This window comes from Cibotium barometz, chromosome 60 (genome assembly GCF_041138505.1).
Source record: "Cibotium barometz isolate CiBa-2024 chromosome 60, ASM4113850v1, whole genome shotgun sequence".
Lineage (NCBI taxonomy): Eukaryota > Viridiplantae > Streptophyta > Polypodiopsida > Cyatheales > Cibotiaceae > Cibotium > Cibotium barometz.
In genome coordinates this window covers 22,070,300-22,091,580 of record NC_141105.1, presented here as the reverse complement: position 1 = coordinate 22,091,580, position 21,281 = coordinate 22,070,300, and the positions used below count along the sequence as shown (strand labels likewise).

Below are 21,281 nucleotides of genomic sequence, written 5' to 3'. Positions count from 1 at the left end.
GATACAATTCTTGGTTCTTCTGCAAGAGATTCTTATTGTGAAGGATTGATTGCACTTATTGGCATATTTGTACTATTAGAGACAGTTATGGTTCTTCAACAGCATGACATATGTACTGTTAGAGATAGTTCTTGGTTCTTTAGTAGGATCTTCTTGCTATGGGGGATCATTCGCACTTGTTGGCATATCTTTCGTCAACTCCTTAGGGTCAAGAGTATTAGTGGGAAATTAAAAAATTGGGAAAGAAGAAGAAGGAGGGATAGTATCCTTTGGGTTGTCAGTATTTTTACTATTTTTATTTTCTTTATTTTCTAGAGTAAGAGAAAGGAGCCTATGGATGGGGTCAGTTTGTTCACCTTTCGGGTTTGGTGGTTGTGGTTTTTGAGAGATAAATGTCATGCACAACATGTACTTCTTCCTTCTTTGAAAATGTGTGTTTATATTTCAGGTTTTGGTGGTTGTGGTTTTTGAGAGATAAATGAGTTGTGCATGTACATCTTCCTTCTTTGAAAATGTAGTGGAGCTTTATATGTTCTTGATCAAAGTCATACACGAAAGCAGATGTTAAGGAGATTAGATCTGCACTAATAATGTCATATAACTTAAGAATACCATAAGGATTACATGGTGATATTGTGCATTAAGGATGACTTAAGATATAACTTAAAGAGTACCATATGGATTGCATGGTTCTATTGTGCATTAGAAGATGGTGGTGTAGGTATCCCATGCTTCAAACCATCCCTCTTCTTACATCCATTCTAAAATCCTTTTTATTTTTGGGAGGGGAGCTATAGAAAGTTGTGACATATCATATTGGATGTCTGGCTGTGAGTTGCACCCAACAGCTTGGTCATAAGTGGTTATGTCAAATGGTTCACTGGGATCACCTTGATGTACTTTGACTACTTCTGAATATACCATCATCTTTGTTGTACTTTGACTACTTTTGAATATACCATCATCTTTGTTGTATAAACTACATACCCAAGTAGTAGTGTAGAAGACCAAGATTCGAAATCTCAAAATTTGAGGCAAGGGTAACCTTGAAAGCTATAATGAAATCCCCATTATCATCTATCACTAGCATGTCATCTACATAGAGAATGACAACGAGTAAATCCTGCTAAATCCCTTATCAAAAAAGTGCTCTCCAAAGGACTGCTTTGAAATCCCTATCTAGTCTTGACCAGGTTGGGCAAATCCAGTTGGTTGACACACACAAACTCCTAAGTGACCATTCAAGAACATTTTTTTATTGTCTAATTGGTGCACTTTCCATCCATGATGGGCTGCCAAAGTAATAATAAATCCGATAGTGGTCATACGAGAAGTGGAAGTAAAAGTTTCATCATAATCAATCTCTTTTTGTTGGGCATAACCTTTTGCAACAACAAGTCTAGCCTTGAATATGTCAATGCATCCATGTGCCTTTCTCTTGACTTTAAAAACTCACTTAGTACGAATAACTTTCTTGCCAAGTGGTAGATCCACTAAATTCCAAGTACTATTTTTCTAAATGGCATGAATTTAATTCTACATGGCTTTTACCCAATTTGGATCTTCTTGAGCCTGTTCAAAAGACTTAGGTTCATCTGCATCATGTAGAGAACTAAGAAATGCAATCTCATCAATATTTAGTGAACAAGTGGGTCTTGTACCCAGATCTGGTTCTACTTTGCAAAGGAGAAGACAATTTGCTATCTTGCAAAAAGGTGTTTCTGACCCATCTAGGTACAAGCGTAGATTCATTGATTGTTGACCTTTTAACATTTACTGCATCATCCACCTTATCTAAAGTTGGTGCATCAAATCGTTGAGCGTTCCCCCCTTGCAATAAACAAGGATCAATAGGCAAAATCTACTAAGAATGAATAGGTACTAGCATAGATAATAACCCATCAAACATGTTTGGAGAATTGGCATAGGTATGCTTATTGAATTCCATCATTGGACATACATAATCCTCTGGAAAAATGACATCCCTACTGACAATCATCTTCTTGGTGAGAGGACTATAAAGATGATAACCTTTGCTCTCAACACTATAACCAATAAAAATACATTTCATTACCTTGTTATCAAGGTTAGTTTTACCTTGTGCTAGCACATGTGTGTAACAAAGTATAAGTTTCCTCCCAAAGAAGTAGTCCTCATTGGACCACACACATCACTGTGTATGAGCTGTAATTTGTGATCAACTCTATCTGTTGCATTCTTTGGAAAAGGTTGGTGAGAAAGTTTGCCAAGGATATATCATTTATAAACATATCTTGGTAGTGGATCAAGTTGATGAAGATCCTCTAACATCCAATGTTTCTACCAAAACAACAAACCACTAAATAGAAGTGTGGCTAAACCTAGCATGCCACAACTGGGCATCTTTCATTGTATTAGAAGTGTCTATCGGGAAAGCAACATCACACTTGTCATACATGTTTAATTTTTACAAACCACCCCCCTTGCTAGAGTGGGCACATAAAGCAGAATAAAGTATGAAACAGTAGTGAGAACTACCTTACCAATACTTTAACTGGGGTAAGAGGCATTGTTGGCACACATAATAGTGTGAGCACCTTGTAGAGTCTTCATATGTTTGACCAAACTTCTTTGAGAAGCTACATGCTTAGAAGCACCACTGTCAAGAAACCAACTGTCAGAGACAATTGCAAATGAGACATGCATCATGTTCAAGATTATAACTACAAATAGCCATCAATGAGAAGCCTTTATGGATAATAGCATTAGCAGAGTCCTCTTTCTTTGAACTCTAATTATCAGAGGCAGAATTGTTGGAACCTTTACTGGATTCCTTTTTCTTCTTTTCCTTATTTTAAAGTTTGAAGCAATTTTCAATTGCATGGCCGGGCTTATTGCAGTACCGAAAAGTCACCTTCATTGGCTCTTTGGCATCACCCTTAGCCTCAAAAGTTTTGTTTGATTTGTTCTTATGCTGAAATTTCTTACCCTTATTCTTGGCTACTAGGACCTGATCATTGCTATAACTCTTAGAGGCATTCTTTTTGGATTGTTTCCCTCTTGCAATAGTAAGCTAACAAGCTCATGATGATAGGTAAGAGGGGCTACATTGTCTCTCAAAGAAAGTCGGAGGGAAGTATTGAAACTCAGATAAGATTGATGCAAAGAGTTAAGGGTAATGTCAAGAGGAAGGATCATCTAAGTTGGATAGTTGAATGATCCGACTTTTGGAATTGCATGAAAAGTGGAATTGAGTGATCAGACAAAGTGGAATCAGTCAATTGACCAGTTGGATTGGTCGACTGTAAATTTGAAAATGATCACAAAATCGTAAGTGATTGCACCCAAAAATGATTACAGATAAAGACGATCACAAATACGGGCGATTCTATCCACCACGTATTGCTTGGTGAAGTGATGGAAAAGTAGGATCACTTAGACTATGTAGTTGTGATTCAACTGTATGATGATTCAACTATAGTAAACTAAGCCGATTACATTGTAGCTAGAATGATATGAAGAGTCTTGTACGAAGCTGAATCGCTTTTTGAAGCATGTAGGAGGTTAAATCACCTCCTTCACTGTTGGAAGTAGTGAACCACTAACAAGAGTAGAGAGCTTCAATGGAAGCTTGAAGAAAAGCGCCAAAGCTTAATGCCAGTTATGAGGAGCTACAAACCACAAGATGGAAACCAAAAAACAAAGCTATGGAAGTTGAACACAGTAAATGAGACAAAAAGCTACAAGGTTGTGTCACAAAATTTGGTAACATATGAGATGAAATGGATAAAACAAAAGAGAGAGAGATATGGCAAAGCTCAAGAAAGAGAAAGTATTGCACGACTCAATTATGGTTTATCGATTGATGATGAAACCCTTCGCTTTTGGCTAGTAGCCTTATATTTTGACCCATACAAGTCACACACACATACACAGTATAGATGACATATGGCACACTTATCCTGTCCTCACATAAGAGAGTGTTCACATCTTAAGAGGGTGTTCACACTCACAGGCGTGAATCCTAGCAAGTTTTGTTTTGTTTTGTTTTGTTTTTTTTTTTGTGGGTGGGGGAGGGGGGGGAGGTGTGTGGGGTGCAACACACTTGTTTGGTAATATTATCCCCTAGTGTGGCTTTTTCCTCCTCTCCCTCCCTCCCTCCCCCCCTGGCGGTCTTCTTTTGTTCTTTGGTTTTTAGACCTCACATGAAAGACCATTTGTACATTTTTGTCTCTATTGAGGGTGTAGTTTGCATTGTGCAAAATGCTGCCTTTTGAATAATAGAAGGGGGGAAAAGTATGTGATGTGGATGCTTTAGGACTAGAATCCCATGTAGGATTGGATGTTATCCTCTTCAACAATGCTACTTGTTGTCATTTGCTTATCAATAAAAAGGCATGATGCGCAAAGTCCATTGTTGTCAAAGAGTGTGTTTAAATTCATAGTTTACGTCTGTTTCAAGAGGACTAATGTGCACCATCCCCATTCTCACGAGAAGCTCTTCTTGGCTCCTACTGATATATTTGAACCTCATGACTTCTTCCCACACCTGACCACATTTGGGAGTGTGTGCATTAAGGGTGCCCATACAAAAGCCCACATTGGATTGTATCATCTTTTGGATGCTCCATTGTTTATAGTAGAAATGCAAGCCCTATGGTATGCTGATATAAAGATTAATTTTTATATTTTTGATGGAGCTCCTAATATTAGGACCCTCTCAACCTTTTGAATCACTGTCATTTTACAAGTTGTCCATACCAAAAGGTATAACTTAATAGAAGTCATTTGGTTTTCCCCTACCTGTCAGATTCACATTACTAGAACTCTCATACCCTCATCAATTGCACAAGAAGCATTTCGAGTGCAAGCACATATATCCCCACTCATCAATCAAGCTTGTTCATATCAAGTTATACGTGTAACTAGTCTTAGTTTTTTAATACTTGACCTTTTGGATTTTGCATTGAGTGCTTTCAGGACAGGGGTTTTCATTAAGGGTGCCCATACAAAAGCCCACATTGGATTGTATCATCTTTTGGATTAAGGGTGCCCATACAAAAGCCCACATTGGGAGTGTGTGCATTAAGGGTGCCCATACAAAAGCCCACATTGGATTGTATCATCTTTTGGATGCTCCATTGTTCATAGTAGAAATGCAAGCCCTATGGTATGCTGATATAAAGATTAATTTTTATATTTTTGATGGAGCTCCTAATATTAGGACCCTCTCAACCTTTTGAATCACTGTCATTTTACAAGTTGTCCATACCAAAAGGTATAACTTAATAGAAGTCATTTGGTTTTCCCCTACCTGTCAGATTCACATTACTAGAACTCTCATACCCTCATCAATTGCACAAGAAGCATTTCGAGTGCAAGCAGATATATCCCCACTCATCAATCAAGCTTGTTCATATCAAGTTATACGTGTAACTAGTCTTAGTTTTTTCATACTTGACCTTTTGGATTTTGCATTGAGTGCTTTCAGGAAAGGGGTTTTCAAGTTTTTTGCCGATTGACCTTCTATCAAAGAAGAATCTAGTTAATGTGTCTTCTATTGTTAAACTGTTTATGGTTGTATAAAACGTTCTTATTTTTGTAGAAGGCAAGCTCTATAACAATTTTATGTGTGTGGTTTTGCTTAGGGAGCTTAAAAAAAAAGAGATCTCATTTCAAAATATTGTTCTCTATGTTCTTCTTCTCATTGTGAATTTGATTAATTAGCGCCCTTACGGGCGCTAATTAATCAAATTGAGCTAAGCTTTTAACCTTACGGCGTATAGACCCAGCGTAGTGAAAATTTTTTTTTAAAAATTTTCATCGTTCAATGCTCTCTTCCCCGTTTGTTCAGTGCTCTCTCTCTTGCTTGCTCGCGTGCTCAACGAGGGCTTTGCCGCAGCTCGAATACCAGCCACACCTGCCTTTTAAAGTCGTTAGCGAGTCCAAATACCGAACACTCTAGACATAGTCGATAAAAAAAATAAAATAAAAAACAACCCTAAAGTCTAACATCTAAGCCTTTTATTGTCCCATGTCTAAGGCTCCCTCTTTCCAAGTAATTAATTAATGCAAAACAGAAATTTGGTGCCATGTATTGTGAGTATTAGGAGACATTAATTAATGCTAAAGGGTGAACCTTAGGCATGCGTTCTTGCGACCACCCTTAAAATGTATGGGGTTTAACTCACCCCCCCAAAAAAAAACAATACTATATGTTGTTCGAATTTTTGTATATTCTCTCTCTCTCTCTCTGGGATATCATATTCTCTCTCTCTCTCTCTCTCTCTCTCTCTCTCTGGGATATCATATTGGCATCTCTGTCGCATGCGCGCGGCGATGAGCCCTGTGGCCTTTCGGTCGCCATGTTGGAGACGTGCTTTTTGTCTTTGAGTAGGCCGATTCTAACACAGCGCCATGCTGTTGTTGTTTCTGTGTTCTCCATCATCACCTGTGCTTTCTGGCACAGTGTGGAGAAGCAGAAGAGAAGAACAATGCAAGGAAAATCAAAGATGCAGAGACTGCAGGCAAAGGTATGGTTATGGCAATCTGGAATACAAAATCAGTCCTGATTTCAAATTAATTTTAGCGAATATCACTACACACAAGCATATTCGCAGTCCTGATTTCAAATTAATTTTAGCGAATATCACTATACACAAACATATTTTTGACCTAAATTCGACAAAATGTATGGCACATAGTCATTTACATAATTGCCTAGAAGCCAATGAATCATCCATTCTCCTGGAAAGGCACAAACACCATCAAAAACATCCATTTCTCAACACAACGAATGGCTATCCATGTGCAGAAGCAAACGATTGGTTTGGCTTGGATGTTCTACAAAACGAGAGAGTTGATCTCACTACTTTGGCTTCTCTGTTAAGGCGGTGCAGCATAGCCAAGTCGTTGTACCATGGTAGACTTCTACATGCCTACATTCGTGCACACAATCATGATCATGACACGCTTCTAGGAAATTGCCTCATTGAGATGTATGGCAACTGTGGGAGCTTGGAGGAGGCTCGGGCTGCATTTGACAAGCTTCCCAATCCCAACTTGTACTCATGGAATATTCTGATTGGCATTTATGTCAAGAATGGCTACAGCAAGGAGGCCTACAAGCTTTTTGGTCAAATGCAGCATGATGGCTTCAAGCCGGATCATGTCACCTTTATCTGTGCTCTTGATGCCTGTGCTAGCATGGCAGCCCTACAAGATGGGCAGAAGATTCATGTTGCTATTATTAACAGTGGACTTGATGGAATGATAAATATTGGAACTGCCCTTGTCAAGATGTATGGCAAGTGTGGAAGTCTCCACAACGCAAGGAGTGTGTTTGGCCGTATGCACCTCAGGGATATGGTTTCTTGGAGTGTAATAATAGTAGCATGCACCAAAAATGGCCTTAGCGAGGAGGCCCTTAACTTTTTTCATCAAATGATGCTTGATTGCATCAAGCCAGATGAAACAGCACTAGTCTGTGCTCTTGATGCATGTGCCAAACTAGCTATTATTGGAGAGGGGTACAAAATCCATGACATAGTTGTGAACTATGGATATGAGGGGGATGTCATAATTGGTAGTGCACTTATTAACATGTATGGCAAGTGTGGTAGTTTGCACCATGCAAAGAGTATCTTTAGCCAAATGCCCAAGCATAATGTGGTTTCTTGGAGTGCACTGGTTGCTGCATGTACCCAGAACGGGAATGCCAAGGATGGCATCAAAATTTTCCATCACATGCAGCTTTATGGGATAGAGCCGAATCAAATCACGTTTCTTTCTGCTCTTGAGGCATGCTCTAGCATGGCAGGGCTAGAAGAGGGGCAGGTTACCCATGCTGCCATTATTGACAATGGTTTTGAGAATGAGATGGTTATAGGGACAGCCCTTATTAACATGTATGGGAAGTGTGGGAGTCTGCACAATGCAAGGAGTGTGTTTTCCCAAATGCTTGTAAGAGATACTATCTCTTGGAATGCCATGATTGGAGCCTATAATAGCAATGGGCATGATAAGGAGGCCCTTGATTGCTATTATCAGATGCAATGTGCTTTCATTGAGCCAAACCAAATCACTTATACCTATGCTTTGGATGCATGTGGCAGACTTGCAGCCTTAGCACAAGGGTACAGCATTCATGGTGCTATTGTCAGAGCTGGGTACCAGGAACAGTTGGATGTAAGTGCTTCCCTTGTCGATTTTTATGGCAAGTGTGCAAGTCTGCAAGATGCAAAGAATGTGTTTGCTCAAACGCGTGAGAGAAGTACAGACTTATGGAATGCCATGATCGACGCTTGCATTCTCAGTATGCATGATGAGGAGGCTCTGTGCTTTTTTAGTCAGATGCAGACGGATGCTATTGAGCCTAATGAGTTTACTTTTCTTCATGTGCTTGGTGTGTGTGGCAAAGTAGCAGCTTTGAGCAAAGGGGAGGAGATACATGCTGCTGTAGTAAACAAGGGTTATGATGGAGGAGTTGTGCTCGGGACTGCTGTTGTAGATATGTATGGAAAATGTGGGAATGTGTACTATTCAAGGTGGGTGTTTGATCGAATCCTCCAACGAAATGTGATCACTTGGAATTGTATGATTTCGGCATATGCTCAAAATAGGGAGGACAAGATGGCTCTGTGTTTATATAATCAAATGCAGCTTGATGGTTTCAAGCCTGATCAAGGGACCTTTGTCTCTGCTCTTGATGCTTGTGGCAACCTGGGGGATTTAGGAGAGGGGAAGAAGATCCATACTGCTATTTCAAACAGTGAGTGGAAGGGAGACATGGTTTTAGATACAGCTCTTGTTGATATGTATGGGAAGTGTGGAAGTCTACTTGATGCAAAAGATATATTTAATAAAATGTCACAACGCAACTTGGTGTCTTGGAGTGCCATGATTGCATCCTTTGTACGAAATGAGCAAGGCAAGGAGGCCTTGGCTCTTTTCCATAGAATGCAGCTGGATGGTATTATGCCAAATCGAGTCACTTTGCTCTCTGCTCTTGATGCATGTGCTAGCCTGACAGCCTTAGAAGAGGGGCATAAAATTCATGCTGCCATTGTGGGCTTTGGGTTTGAAGGAGAAATGAGTTTGGCAACGGCCCTTGTTGATATGTATGGCAAATGTAACTGTCTGCACCATGCAAGAAAGATATTTTGCCAAGTGTGTCAGCACACTGTATATTCTTGGACTGCCATGGTTGCAGCATGTGTTCAAAATGGGCATGCTGATGAAGCCCTGAGCCTTTGCCATCAGATGCAACTTGAAGGTTGCAAGCCAGACGAGGTCACATACATTTCTGCTCTTGGTGCATGTGCCAGCCTTACAGCTGTAGCAGAAGGGGAGGACATCCATGCTGCCATTATTAACAGGGGTTATGAGGGAGATCATGCTGTGGGGACGGCCCTTGTCAATATGTATGGTAAGTGTGGAAATCTGCAGGAGGCAAGGAGTGTGTTCAATCAGTTGTCCCAGCCAGATGTGATCTCATGGAGTGCCATGATCTCTGCATGTGCTCAGAATGGGCAGGGAGAGGAGGCTTTAGAACTTTTTGAGAAAATGCAGCTTAGCAACACTGTACCTAATGAAGTTACATTTTTAGGTGTTCTTATTGCATGCTGCCACACAGGGAAGTTAGATGATGGCAGGCAGTTTTTTTCCTCTTTGACTCGAGATCATGGGATAAGACCTACATCACAACATTACCTCTGTATTGTCGATCTTCTTGGACGTGTAGGGCAATTGGATGCTGCAGAGGACTTGATTGAGACTATGCCCTTTGTAGTTAATGGTAAAGTCTGGTCATGTTTGCTTGCTGCCTGCAGAGTTCATGGCGATGTGGCCCGTGGAGTGCATGCTGCAAGCCATGTTTTCATGTTGGATTCCAAGAATATCGCTTTGCAGGTACTTCCATTTAGTGATTATGCTGTAGATACTAGAATGGATCATGATGATATTCTTGTTAGAAAGCAGCTGGCTTGCTCTCAAACCAACATGTTCGGGATTTGTGGCTGAGGTATGGTCAGTAGGCAAGATGGGCGTTTAAAGTACGTGCCTCACACACTGGCCGAATTATCACAGGTGGCATCCAAACAAAGTGAGGGGTCAGAAGTCAAGAATGGCTTGCAGCCCTTGTTTACACAGGAGGAAAACACACACTTGTTGACTCTTAGAGAAGTTTAGTGGTGTGCCATGCTAACATTGATTGCTGAAGGGCTGGAGGGCTTTTGGGGAAAAGATGCTGAAGTCCCCTGACATCTGAAAAGGTTGTGCCCTTCCTGGTTTCACAAAGCTGGTAGATGCTCGAGCGATCTGTAAGTTTGTTTCTGTGAATAGTCCTCTCCCTTCTCATGCAGTTCAAGTGGTTCAGAGTATCAGGACAGCAAGGCTATATGGACTCCTCTTTACACATGATGGTATGCAGTCTTCTTGAAGATTTTAAATTTTGAATGGCTGCCCCAACAGAGATACAATGGGATCCAGGTGATTGTGGATGGATGGACACCAAGAGGCCTTCTTAGACTATGGCCCTTTTCTGATTATGCAGCCAAGAAGTGCAATCCTTTGACATACTCTTTAGGGCTTGTGCATTCCCAGATGCACGTGCAACTGGAAAAATCAGTGGGTACACTTCTGATTTCCACCAATTAGCAGGCATCCACAATGTGCTAGCCACCTTCCAGCTTTGGTTCACTTCCTCCACCAAAGGATCCCCTACATGGCTCTCACAATGCCATGATTCTTCCATCATAGGAACCCAATTGGAAGCCTTGAGCTGGATCTGATGGCCTTGCTCATGTCTAACATCACCTCAGGATGGCTCATTGATTCAAGACCCCATATGTTTTATGACATCAAATAAAGCATATGGGTGAGGCTCGAGTTAAGTTGACAAGTAGGAATGTTAGGACATTGGGAACTGTTCTTCATGTTCCTAGCATCACCAGGAATATACTGTCAGTTGGCCAAATGGTCAAATCATGTAAGGTTCAACTAGCAGGATTGTTTTGCTGAGGATGTGGATAGACCCAGACCATAAATACATGCAACCATGTATTCCTGAGGCATTGGACAAATCTCATACATTGCCATGTTGCATAAAGAATAGTGCATGTCCATTTTCAGAAGCCACCTATTTCTTGTCTATGGTCTGCAGCCCATTAGACAGAGGTGGAATCCCGCAATGATTTACTAGAATCAAAGGTTTAGATGCCTCTGTGGGACCAAGTAGTATTTGATGCTTTTGTGGGACTTTATAGTACACACCTTGAGCATCTTTGACCTTTGTTGGTACCTCATTCTAGTCAAAGTCAGTAAATCATTGTTGTCTCAATCAATCGAGTGCCTATAGGTTGACTGCATGGAGGGAGATGTTTCTTCTAATTTGTCTGTCTTGTCAATCTTTTTTTTGGAAGCTGGACCCTGGAACCACATGCTCTAGTGACCAGATTTCAGTTGGCTTTGTGACATCCTGTAGGGTCATTCAAGCACCGAGTGGATGATCCTCGTGGCGGTTCAACAAAGGTAAATTAGGTTCCCTAATGCTCCACGTTAAGCAAGAGGGGATGTACCATGTACCAATTAATTGGGTGCCATGTGGACATTATCATGCTAATTATGGGCAGTTTTGGATCGATTTTGGGCTGCCTAAGCATGTGTAAACCAGCCTGGCCAAGGGACCAAGGGACGGGCACCTTTTTAGACCAGTATGAACGCCTTTAGTGACTTTTATGACACGATTTTGGGCTTGCAAATGGCTGGCAGCATAATCAAGCACGCTTTTGCTCAGCATGTTATAGGAACTTTTTGTGGACAGGATTGGATGGCACACTAGATACGCAAGCTAGAGTTGCATGGGATACAACCATCCATCCTAGGTAGGAGGGAGGACTGAATATTATTGACCTGGACATCCAGTGCAAGGTTTATTTGAGGGACGTAGCCCTGGAAGACTTTTTTCATATACCATATCACCAGTTGTACACCTCATAGTGGGGGTGATTGGATGTATAGTACACATTGGTTTTTTTTAGAGGCAGATTACAGATTACCCCATTCTCCTTTTTAATTAGCTATTGAAAAGGTGTGGTGCAACATCAGATCTTCCTGAGACAGTGGTTATCAAGCTCATCAGCAGCAGTGGAAGACAAGCAGCCCATGTAATGATTTGATGGGAGATGACTTGGGTCAGCCTTTGTGTGCCTGTGGCTATATGCAGTCATCAGGATGGGAGAGAGGTCCCGTCTCTTCAGTTAGATCTTCGAAAGTTTTCAAAAGCTTGCCAGAGGATCAGAGAGATGTCTTAGTTCAGCACTTATGTGGGAGCCACAGATGTATTGAGAAATTTGATGCAGCCATTCCTTTTGACTGGATCACAGGCACTATGATTCTTACCCCTGCTGGATGGGTTTTTTTTTCTCGTATTAGAGTACCTCTTCAGGTGGCTAGTACTCTTCGGACATGGATGGGGCCTCCATCTTTTACTCAGTTTAGTTGAGAATGAGATCGGAATGCTTTGCAATACCCAATTCTGGGAGCTGTTATGGAGCCTGTCAAGGTAGTAGGCCATTTGGGGAGACATTTGTATGTAGCATGTGATTCTTGGAGTTTATGGCTAAATGGTGGCAGCTCGATCCCTTATCTTCATTGGGACTTGGGAGAGTGGGAGTGTATTGGCGCTAATAATCTTATGGGGAGCTTTCCTTCTTTGAGTCTGGTTAGGAATGTCGTGTTATCTGTGCTTAGATCCATGCAGAGGATTTCTAATGTTAGACAAGAGAAATTTTGGCATTGACTTTGGGGTCCTGTGCATACATGGCTTCTTATGGTCTCACCCCCTTTGCCCTTTGCCCATGATTGCACTAACTATTATCTCCTCCCATTTTATCGTCTAATATGTCATCAATGTTCTCTGTGCTTTGGGATGATGACAATCCTTGGTGTCTTTGGCTTCTTCAATGGGGGCACTTGCATTGTGAAGGTGTAGTGGGGGAATGTTGCCTAGGGCATAGGACTTGCCACGGACCCAATAGGGTAATGATGCTATTTGGACAATTGTGGACAGGTTTAGCAAGCAAGCTCACTTCTTGTCGGTCTTAAAGACCATCAAAGCTGAGCATATTGTTAACGTATATCTTGCACAAGAGTTCAACAAGCATCATGGAATGCCGAACTCCATTGTAGGAGATAGAGATCCCAGGACTACAAGTCTCTTTTGGCGGGCCTTGTTTGATAATATGGACACTAAATTGGACTTCTCATTAACTTATCACCCTCAAACGGATGGGCAAAGTGAGGCTGCAAATTCAGCCGTGTTAGACCTCTTGAAATGTGTGGTGGATCAAAAGTCTTCTTGGGAGAAGTACTTACCGCTTGTGGGATTTGCATCCAACAACATGGTGCATGCATCTATTGGAAAGTCCCCGTTTGAGATTGTTTATGGTAAGGTGGTTTTGCCACTCATCCTTCGTGTTAGAAATTGTGCATCTCAATGTTATGGGGCTTTAATCTATTTTCTTCTTATTTAGTAGGTCATGAGGTTGTCGGCCTGTTTCTAGGGGGAGTCGGCGAGTTCACAGATTCTCTTATAAGGTAGCTTCTCATTATCATTTGTTTGTATCCAATCCAAGCACAGTGCAACACTTTCCCTTGCTGGCTATTGCCATTGTAAAGCTTGATGCTATTATAAAAGTTGATCTTGTCCACAAGCTCTCTATCTCCTTTGTTCCCTCTCTCTCTTGTATTGTCTATGCTTCCGCTTGTGCATACTTCAACATGGTATCAGTCACTTAAGTACCCGGCTGCACTCTTCTTTGCGATTGTGAACCTTCCCTCTGTTGTGTTTTCTGGAGATCCAAACAGTGGCTGCGTTTTTCTCAACATAGCTGCATTTTTTTGCTCCCGGCGCTCTTCTTCATCAGTGTTTCACTTCCCCGGGCTGCCTTGCTGCTGCTGCTTCGTGCCAAATGTCATCAGTAAGCTTCTTGGTGCTGATTTTCAGCATTTGATCGCGTTGAAAGAGCTGTTTTTTTTGTTTTACAGTGTGGACTGTAGTGGAAGGTGTTCTCTTTGCATGTGGTGTAAACCGACAAGCGGCCCCGACATCTAATCTTCTTCTGCGGCTTCCCCTCACTCCGGTTGGGTGTTTTCGGTGAGTTTTGGTGGACGGTAACATGTAGCGGAATTATGCGTAGATGAAGGATCCTGTCACACAAAGTCTCACACCGCCTTCTTTATCCCGAGTTTGGCGAGTCTTTAGCAATCCACTTTATCACTTCAAACTTTAAGAGATGAGAGAGAGAGAGAGAGAGAGATCTATACACCTTATTGGGTCCCAAATTACCCACTGAAGGGCTCCCTCCTATCGCTAGGAGTGTTTGCTTTATTATCTTTGAAGAGAATGAATGTAAGACTGACTTTGGACTGTAGATAAGCCAAACACAAGACCTTTGAAAGACCAAGAGTCGGGCTGAATTGTACCTGGTTGTAGAAGCACCAATGATGATCAATCTCAATGCCAATGCACTCTTCCAAGGTAATGGAGGAAGGCTGCAAACTGAGGCTAAGAGATGGGCCGCTTTGGGACTTTTCTAGGCTGAGATTATGCACCATGAATGAATGAACAAGCCGTGTTTACCTTCACCAAGATGGTATAGCAAATAATGTGATGTATGAATGTTAAAAATTGCTCAAAGGCTGAAAACGCAAGGACTGAAGCGCCTCCTTTCTTGGGCTGAATTCGGGCTGTTGCGTTTTGATGATGTATGCTTCTAGACGCTCAAGCGATGATGCTCCCACTGTTGTGGATTGAATCGCTTATGAGATGATGATGAGATGGAATGGAATGAGCTAGGCGATGCTATTTATATGAGCATATGGCTGGTCGGCTAGCTGTAAAGCTAGCCGATTGTAACATTTTATGCTACACGACTTGCTCAATATGATAAATGCTGAAAATGCTGAAAATAATGTGGAAAAAATGCTAGAAAATATGGAATAATTTTGAATGGTATTCTAATGCTTTTGCAATGATGTATATGCATCTGGGATGAATGCTATGCAAATGCAGAATGCTTTCTAATGCAAACCCTAAGGTTTCTACTGACTCTATATGCATGAATGATTCTTTCCAAGTGGGTTAAGGGACTTGACTAATTGACTGACATTCTAAGGTTGAAGAATGACCTATGTAGCTTGTGCTTGACATATCCTGGACTGAGGATTACAATGGGGCCACGGCATACGACAATATTATATCCTAAAGGGTCCTACTGCTGTACAATAATGCACTAATGATGAGCCATCTTGTCACCATGCACTACATTGCAGAGTGCATGTGACATTCCCTCATGCTTAGTTTGGCGGTAGGTTCATGGCTTCCAAGTAGTCCGCTAAAAATTGGGGGTACTCTTGAAAGAACTCCTCGTCTAGCCAAACGGCTTCGTGGGTACCTCAATCTCTGAACTTCGTGTAGAACCGACAGAGTCTTCGGAACCATTCTTTCAACGATGAAGAAGGATCTGCTCAGGCTCAATGACTTTTGATTCGTCAACCACGTCTGGCTACTGTTCATTTGAAACATCAAACATTTTTGGTCCAACATATGGTTTTAGCCAAGAAACATGAAAAACATCATGCATTGTCCAACTGTTAGGCAACTTCAACTTCATGGAGACATCACTTAGCTTTTTAACTATAGGAAAAGGTCTAAAACTACGGAAAGAAAGCTTGGGATAACGTTTGCTCACTTGTTTTAATCTCTGTTTCGTGATATGCAAATAGACCCTATCTCCTTTCTTGAAGTGGACATCGCGTCTAGACTTATTTGCCTGTCTCTGAACTGAATAATGGCCACGCTCAGAATTGAGGGCCAAATTGGATTGAGTACCAAACTTTGCGGAATCGACAAACTGATCTTTTATGCTATCCAAGTCTTTTCCAGAGATTTTGAGAATGGTAGACTCTTGCATGGTCTGGATGCTGGTATTTCTATTGAGAGCATCTACCACTGGGTTATGTTGACCAGGGATGTACTTGATCATTTCTCCAAACTGGTGGAAGAGCTGACCCTGTCTGGTGTGTGAATCACTCCACTGGGCACTTAGCATCGTCGGGAGCCACTTAAGTGCTTGGTGGTCTGTGTTGATTGTGAAAACGCGTCCATAAGAAACATGTTTCAAATGTTTGAGTATTGACTGCTGTTCTACCTTGCCCTTGAAAGTCTTGGAAAGACGATAGGGAAACTTGCTAGGAGATTCTGTTCCATGGACCAAATCGATATGATGATCCTTAGGACGAGAGGGTGGGAAATTGGGTCGGAGATCATCTTTAAGCAAAATGTCTGAATGAGAAAAGAGATCTGTCAATGAGGGATTGAAGAAGAAGATGGGATAGCTGTTATCGATGAGATAGAAGCTGTCTGAGCACGAACATAAATCAATGCTCCTTCCGCTTCCTTGCGGATAGCTTGTCGGGCCTGGAGATGAGAAATCATAGGAATGCCAAGAATGCTCCTATTCCCACGAATCATGACAGGTTCATGAAAACCTTTAGAGATAATAAAAATGTCCTGTCTCCATTCGGGAATAGGATCATATTGACGAAACCACTGGATTCCTAAGATCACGTCACACCCCAAAAGAGGAGAGACAATGAAATCTCGTTGGAATGAGGCCTTTTGAACTTGAAAAGGAAACTACTGTGCCTTTTGAGATATGTGGGTGTGGAGACCAGATGTAAACCCGTCTATCTCCAAATGATACGGTACTAAGTACAGCTCATGTTGGTAGCCAACTGTGGAGAGATAGCGTCCTCAAAGTTACCCATGTCAAACAAGACTACAAACTGGCGGCCCTTAGAAGAGCCATATGTGAGGGCAAAAGAGACCAAAGGACCAAATATATGAAAGATCAGAGCAAATCACACAGCATGCAATGGTGATATGTATATAAATGATGAAGTCCAGTACAGGAGCTCTGTGTGAGACTCGGAGCGAGCTATTACAGGACCTTTTCTCCAAGTACAAGATTTCAACAAATTTTACAAATTACTTGAAATAAGTTAACTACCAGTTAATACATCAACCTTAGAAGAAGAATTAAACGAAAAACTTAAACGGAAAAATATTTATGAACTCAAGACAAAAGCATTGGGTTCAATCTGCCCCCCCATATGTAAGACCTGCGGTCTCACATATGAGTATTTCAATGATTTATTAAGGTATGAAGTAACTTGATACAATCATACATCTTCTCATTAGAGGAGAAAAGAGAAGATAGAAAGAAAAGAGAGCTTCATCCAAGGAACTTGCAATTCTTACAAACCATGTTTAATCTCTCTCTCTCTCTCTCTCTCTCTCTCTCACTCATGAAATAATTAAACCATATAAGGAAAACAATAAGAGAACTAATACTCCTTGTAGACGTCAGCCTGTCTCAGCCTGTCTTGGCTCCCTGTATATAAGTACAGGACTGCAACTTGCAGCCATTGTAGCTTTTTGGTTTTTCGTCAGAATATAGTCGAGTTGGTACTTAAAATTACGGGAATAGGCTTGGTCTACAACTCATCGCGGGCCGTTTCGCTAAATTCAACCGTATACAAAAACCGACCTACTTTTTGGGATCACTATCATAAAGATGCTATTTTTATCTCACATTTATTTTCTTTATATTTTTCTAATTGTTTAGAGTTATTCATATACTCTCATCTCTAACTATAATTTTTATTGAATAAATATAATTAAATTCTCAAGAAAGTTCACTCACATAACACGAGCAGAGAAGGCTACTGTCCCAAAAACGCATATAACAATCCCGAAGTAAGCCTGATGTAAGCGCCGATATATGCCTGATGTAGGGCTGAGATCTAAGCGCTGATGTAAGCACAAATGTAAGCGCTTATGTCTTGATGGCTGTTGATGTAAAAATACAGAAGTATGTTGTGGTGAAAACGCAGATATATGCGGCCTGTACCAGCACTAGCAACTCGTGAGAAAAAACGCTGAAGATCACTGTTGATGTAGGCGTCCAATTCAGTAGCAGCAGGGAAAGGTTCCACTTGTAGTAGGCGGCCTGTTCCAACAGCAGCAGCTGGTGCAGAAGAACGCTAAAGTCCTGAAGTAGGTGATCAGCAGAGAAGTACTCGTGTTGGTGGAGATCATTAGGAGGCGCCTCATATTTATATGAAAGGCAGGGTGCTGGTCAGCTAGCATAGGCAGTCGGCTAGCAGATAAATAATAAAGTGTAAATGAGAAAATGACTCTTTTTGGGTTGGGTTAGATACCCTTTTGGGTATATTTTCACTCACCCCCTCTTAGACCAAAACGGGATCATGAGAGAAGATGAGGGGAAAAAACAACTTTGGTTGTCGAAGATGAGGATTCATGTGATTTGAGGCCGGAGTAGAGGCTTCTGGGTTTGGGAGGTACTGGAAGAATGCCACAATGCAAGAGGTTTTCACATGCATGAACGCCCATTTTTGGGTTTTCATTCATACATGCATCCCAAACACAAAAACAGAATGCTGTGCATAGGGAATGCAAGATGGGAAAAAAATGCAATGCAGTGGGTTTTCACATGAGCCGTGCCCTCATGGGGTATTCACTGACTCATGTGCCCGATACAAAAATGATAAAAAATATGAAGGGAGAGGAAGATCCCCCTCTCAATGTGCGGAGGATGATGGTGGTGGACCGATCCCGATCTGATTGCGAAGACGCCCGAGAATGGGGTGATTGACTCGTAAGGATGTCTGCTTGGTTGTCTGCCATAGGAATGTACTTGAGTCGGATGGTACCAAGCTCAACCTGTTCCTTGGTAAAATGAAAATGGACACCCACATGCTGGGTACGGTTAGAAAAAATAGGGTTGCTAGCAAGGGCAATCGCACTCTGACTGTTGACGAAGATGATAGAAGCAGTGTCAATGGGGACGCGCATGTCCGAAAGAAGCTGACAAAGATACATAGCCTCAGTGGTGGCGTCATAGAGGGCCCGGTATTTGGCTTCTGCGGAAGAACCTGCAACGGTGTCCTGCTTTTTGCTAGACCAAGAGAAAGGGGCAGATCCGAGGGAGTACAAATAACCACCATGAGAACGTGGGAATTGAAATCACCAGCCCAGTCGGAGTCTGTGTAACCACACAGGGACTGTACTGAAGTCCATACAAATAGGTACCTGCTAGATAGCGAACAACCCTCATTGTTGAACTCCAATGTGACCCCTTAGGAGCATTGAAATACTGACTTAAAATGGATGTGCAATAGGAGATATTAGGACGAGAATTTGTGAGCCAGATAAGTTTCCCAACCACTTGGCGGTAGGCTCGCTCTTCATGTGGAGGTGAGTCCACTTCCTTTGACAGTTTGACGGTGGGATCCAATGGAGTAGCCGCTACCATCAGGAAAGTAGGAAGTAATGAGTCGGAGACAGTACTTCTGTTGAGACACAAAGATACCATCAGGATGTTGGATCACCTCCATGCCAAGGAAATATGAGAGAAGACCGAGATTAGTCATCTCAAAAGATTGTTTGAGCTGTGCCATATGGTAGATGACCATAGCGAAAGTGCCATAGTCGTTCAATGTCGGAAGGAGCTTGGGTCACATAGGCCCGAACCTGATGAAACTCTGAACTAGCAGAAGATGGCTCAATTAGAAAAGTAGACATCCGGTACAAACCATCCTTCTGAGCTTGACCTCTGGCAACAACAAGACCGGTAGTTTCATCAATTACCTTGACAACTCGTTTGTTGAAGTACACGCCATGATCCAGTTGGGTCAGCTGGGATACAAAAAGTAAGTTGAGACCTAAATTAGGGACAAGATAGACATTGTCCAAGGTAGCCTGGTTGGGGCCAGTGTTGGTGTCAAATAAGACAGTGCCAATGGATTTTATGGGCATCATTGTGTTGTTGCCACATCGAACTTCTCCCTTAACGAGACGTTGAGAGATGAAAAAGTTAGCATGGGATGGAATGGAATGAGCTAGGGGATGCTATTTATATGAGCATATGGCTGGTCGGCTGGTTGTAAAGCTGGCCGACTGGAGCATTTTATTCTACACGACTTGCCCAATATGATAAATGCTGAAAATAATGTGGAAAAAATGCTAGAAAATATGGAATAATTGTGAATGGTATTCTAATGCTTTTGCAATGATGTATATGCATCTGGGATGAATGCTATGCAAATACAAAATGCTTTCTAATGCGAATCCTAAGGTTTGTACTGACTCTATATGCATGAATGATTCTTTCCAAGTGGGTTAAGGGACTTGACTGACTGACTGACTGACACTCTAAGACTGAGGAATGACCTACATAGCTCGTGCCTGGACCGAGGATTACAATGGGGCCATGGCATACGACAATATTATATCCTAAAGGGTCCTTCTGTTGTACAATGATGCACTGATGATGAGACATCTTGTCACCATGCACTACAATGCAAAGTGCATGTGATAGTTTTGCTGTTGTCCAACCTCTTTCTCTCTTAGATTTGAGAGGGGGGTGATTGGTCCTGGTGCCTCGTTTGATATGGCTCCTCCCTGTCCGAACAAGGATGACAAGTTGGACGGAACCAACTATGCCCATTGGAAGCTGAATATGCGGATATGGTTCATCCATAAGAGTTTATGGGAGATTGTTTAGGGTAGGGAGAAGAAACCCAAGCGTCCTGAGAACTCGAGGAGGTGGACCTAGGATCAAGAGGATGAATTCATTGCGGAATTACAAGATTGGGAGAATTGTGATTCAAAGGCGCATTCAGTGTTTGTGCAGACCAATACAATGGAGGTCTCACCGGCCGTGCAAACTCTTACCAGTGCTCATCAAGTATGGTCCAAATTGGTCCCAACTGAGTTAGTGTAGTGGTCAAAGCTTGTGACTTGTAACCTCTAGGTTATGAGTTCAAGTCCCACTAGGCTCTCTCATGTTATAAAGGGACACCTATGCTCGCTTGATGTGTTTGGTTGCTTGGGCTCTTTCCCCTTGAACACTCGAGTGACTCCTCCTCCTCGGGTGGTGGATCACCCGACATAGGAGGATCCATACGAGATCCCTCCGCTGTTCCAGCGCTCGACTCATCGCGGTGGTCATGGGGGATGCCTAATTCGTGGCTCTTGCCCGATGGTGCGTGGCCCTTGCCCGACCATGATAATTGGCTAATTGTTGGAAGGGGAAATCGGCTCCACCCACTTGAGTGGGCCCCGGGTGTGTATGAAAAAAAAAAGTATGGTCCAAATTGGAGGATCTCTTTGCTGGAGATTCGTTGATGCGGGCCCTTACTTTACAAGGGCAACT

The 21,281-nt window shown here is 42.0% G+C and overlaps 2 protein-coding genes across 3 annotated transcripts in view; both read left to right on the top strand.

Moving 5' to 3' along the window:
• Window positions 1-3,642: 3,642 nt before the first annotated feature.
• On the top strand, window positions 3,643-9,999 carry LOC147605128 (pentatricopeptide repeat-containing protein At2g03380, mitochondrial-like). Its single transcript, XM_086794290.1, has 3 exons — window positions 3,643-3,744; window positions 6,449-6,512; window positions 6,794-9,999. Exons 1-3 carry the CDS (start codon window positions 3,643-3,645, stop codon window positions 9,997-9,999), a joined length of 3,372 nt encoding a protein of 1,123 aa, XP_086650416.1.
• LOC147605127 (uncharacterized) overlaps window positions 6,218-21,281 on the top strand; it is a 66,902-nt gene continuing 51,838 nt past the window's right edge. The window contains exon 1 of one of the 2 annotated variants that reach the window (XM_086793866.1): window positions 6,218-9,888. The gene's annotated coding sequence lies outside the window, so the exon portion shown is untranslated. The remainder of the gene's footprint in view (window positions 9,889-21,281) is intronic. The other variant, XM_086793867.1, reaches the window with a different exon arrangement.

Coding starts and splice junctions, on each gene's coding strand:
- LOC147605128 (XM_086794290.1), top strand. CDS start 3,643: ATGAGGAGCTACAAACCACAAGATGGAAACCAAAAAACAAAGCTATGG. Junction 3,745..6,448: donor AGGTTGTGTCACAAAATTTG/GTAACATATGAG, acceptor TTTCTGGCACAG/TGTGGAGAAGCAGAAGAGAA. Junction 6,513..6,793: donor TGCAGAGACTGCAGGCAAAG/GTATGGTTATGG, acceptor ATCCATGTGCAG/AAGCAAACGATTGGTTTGGC.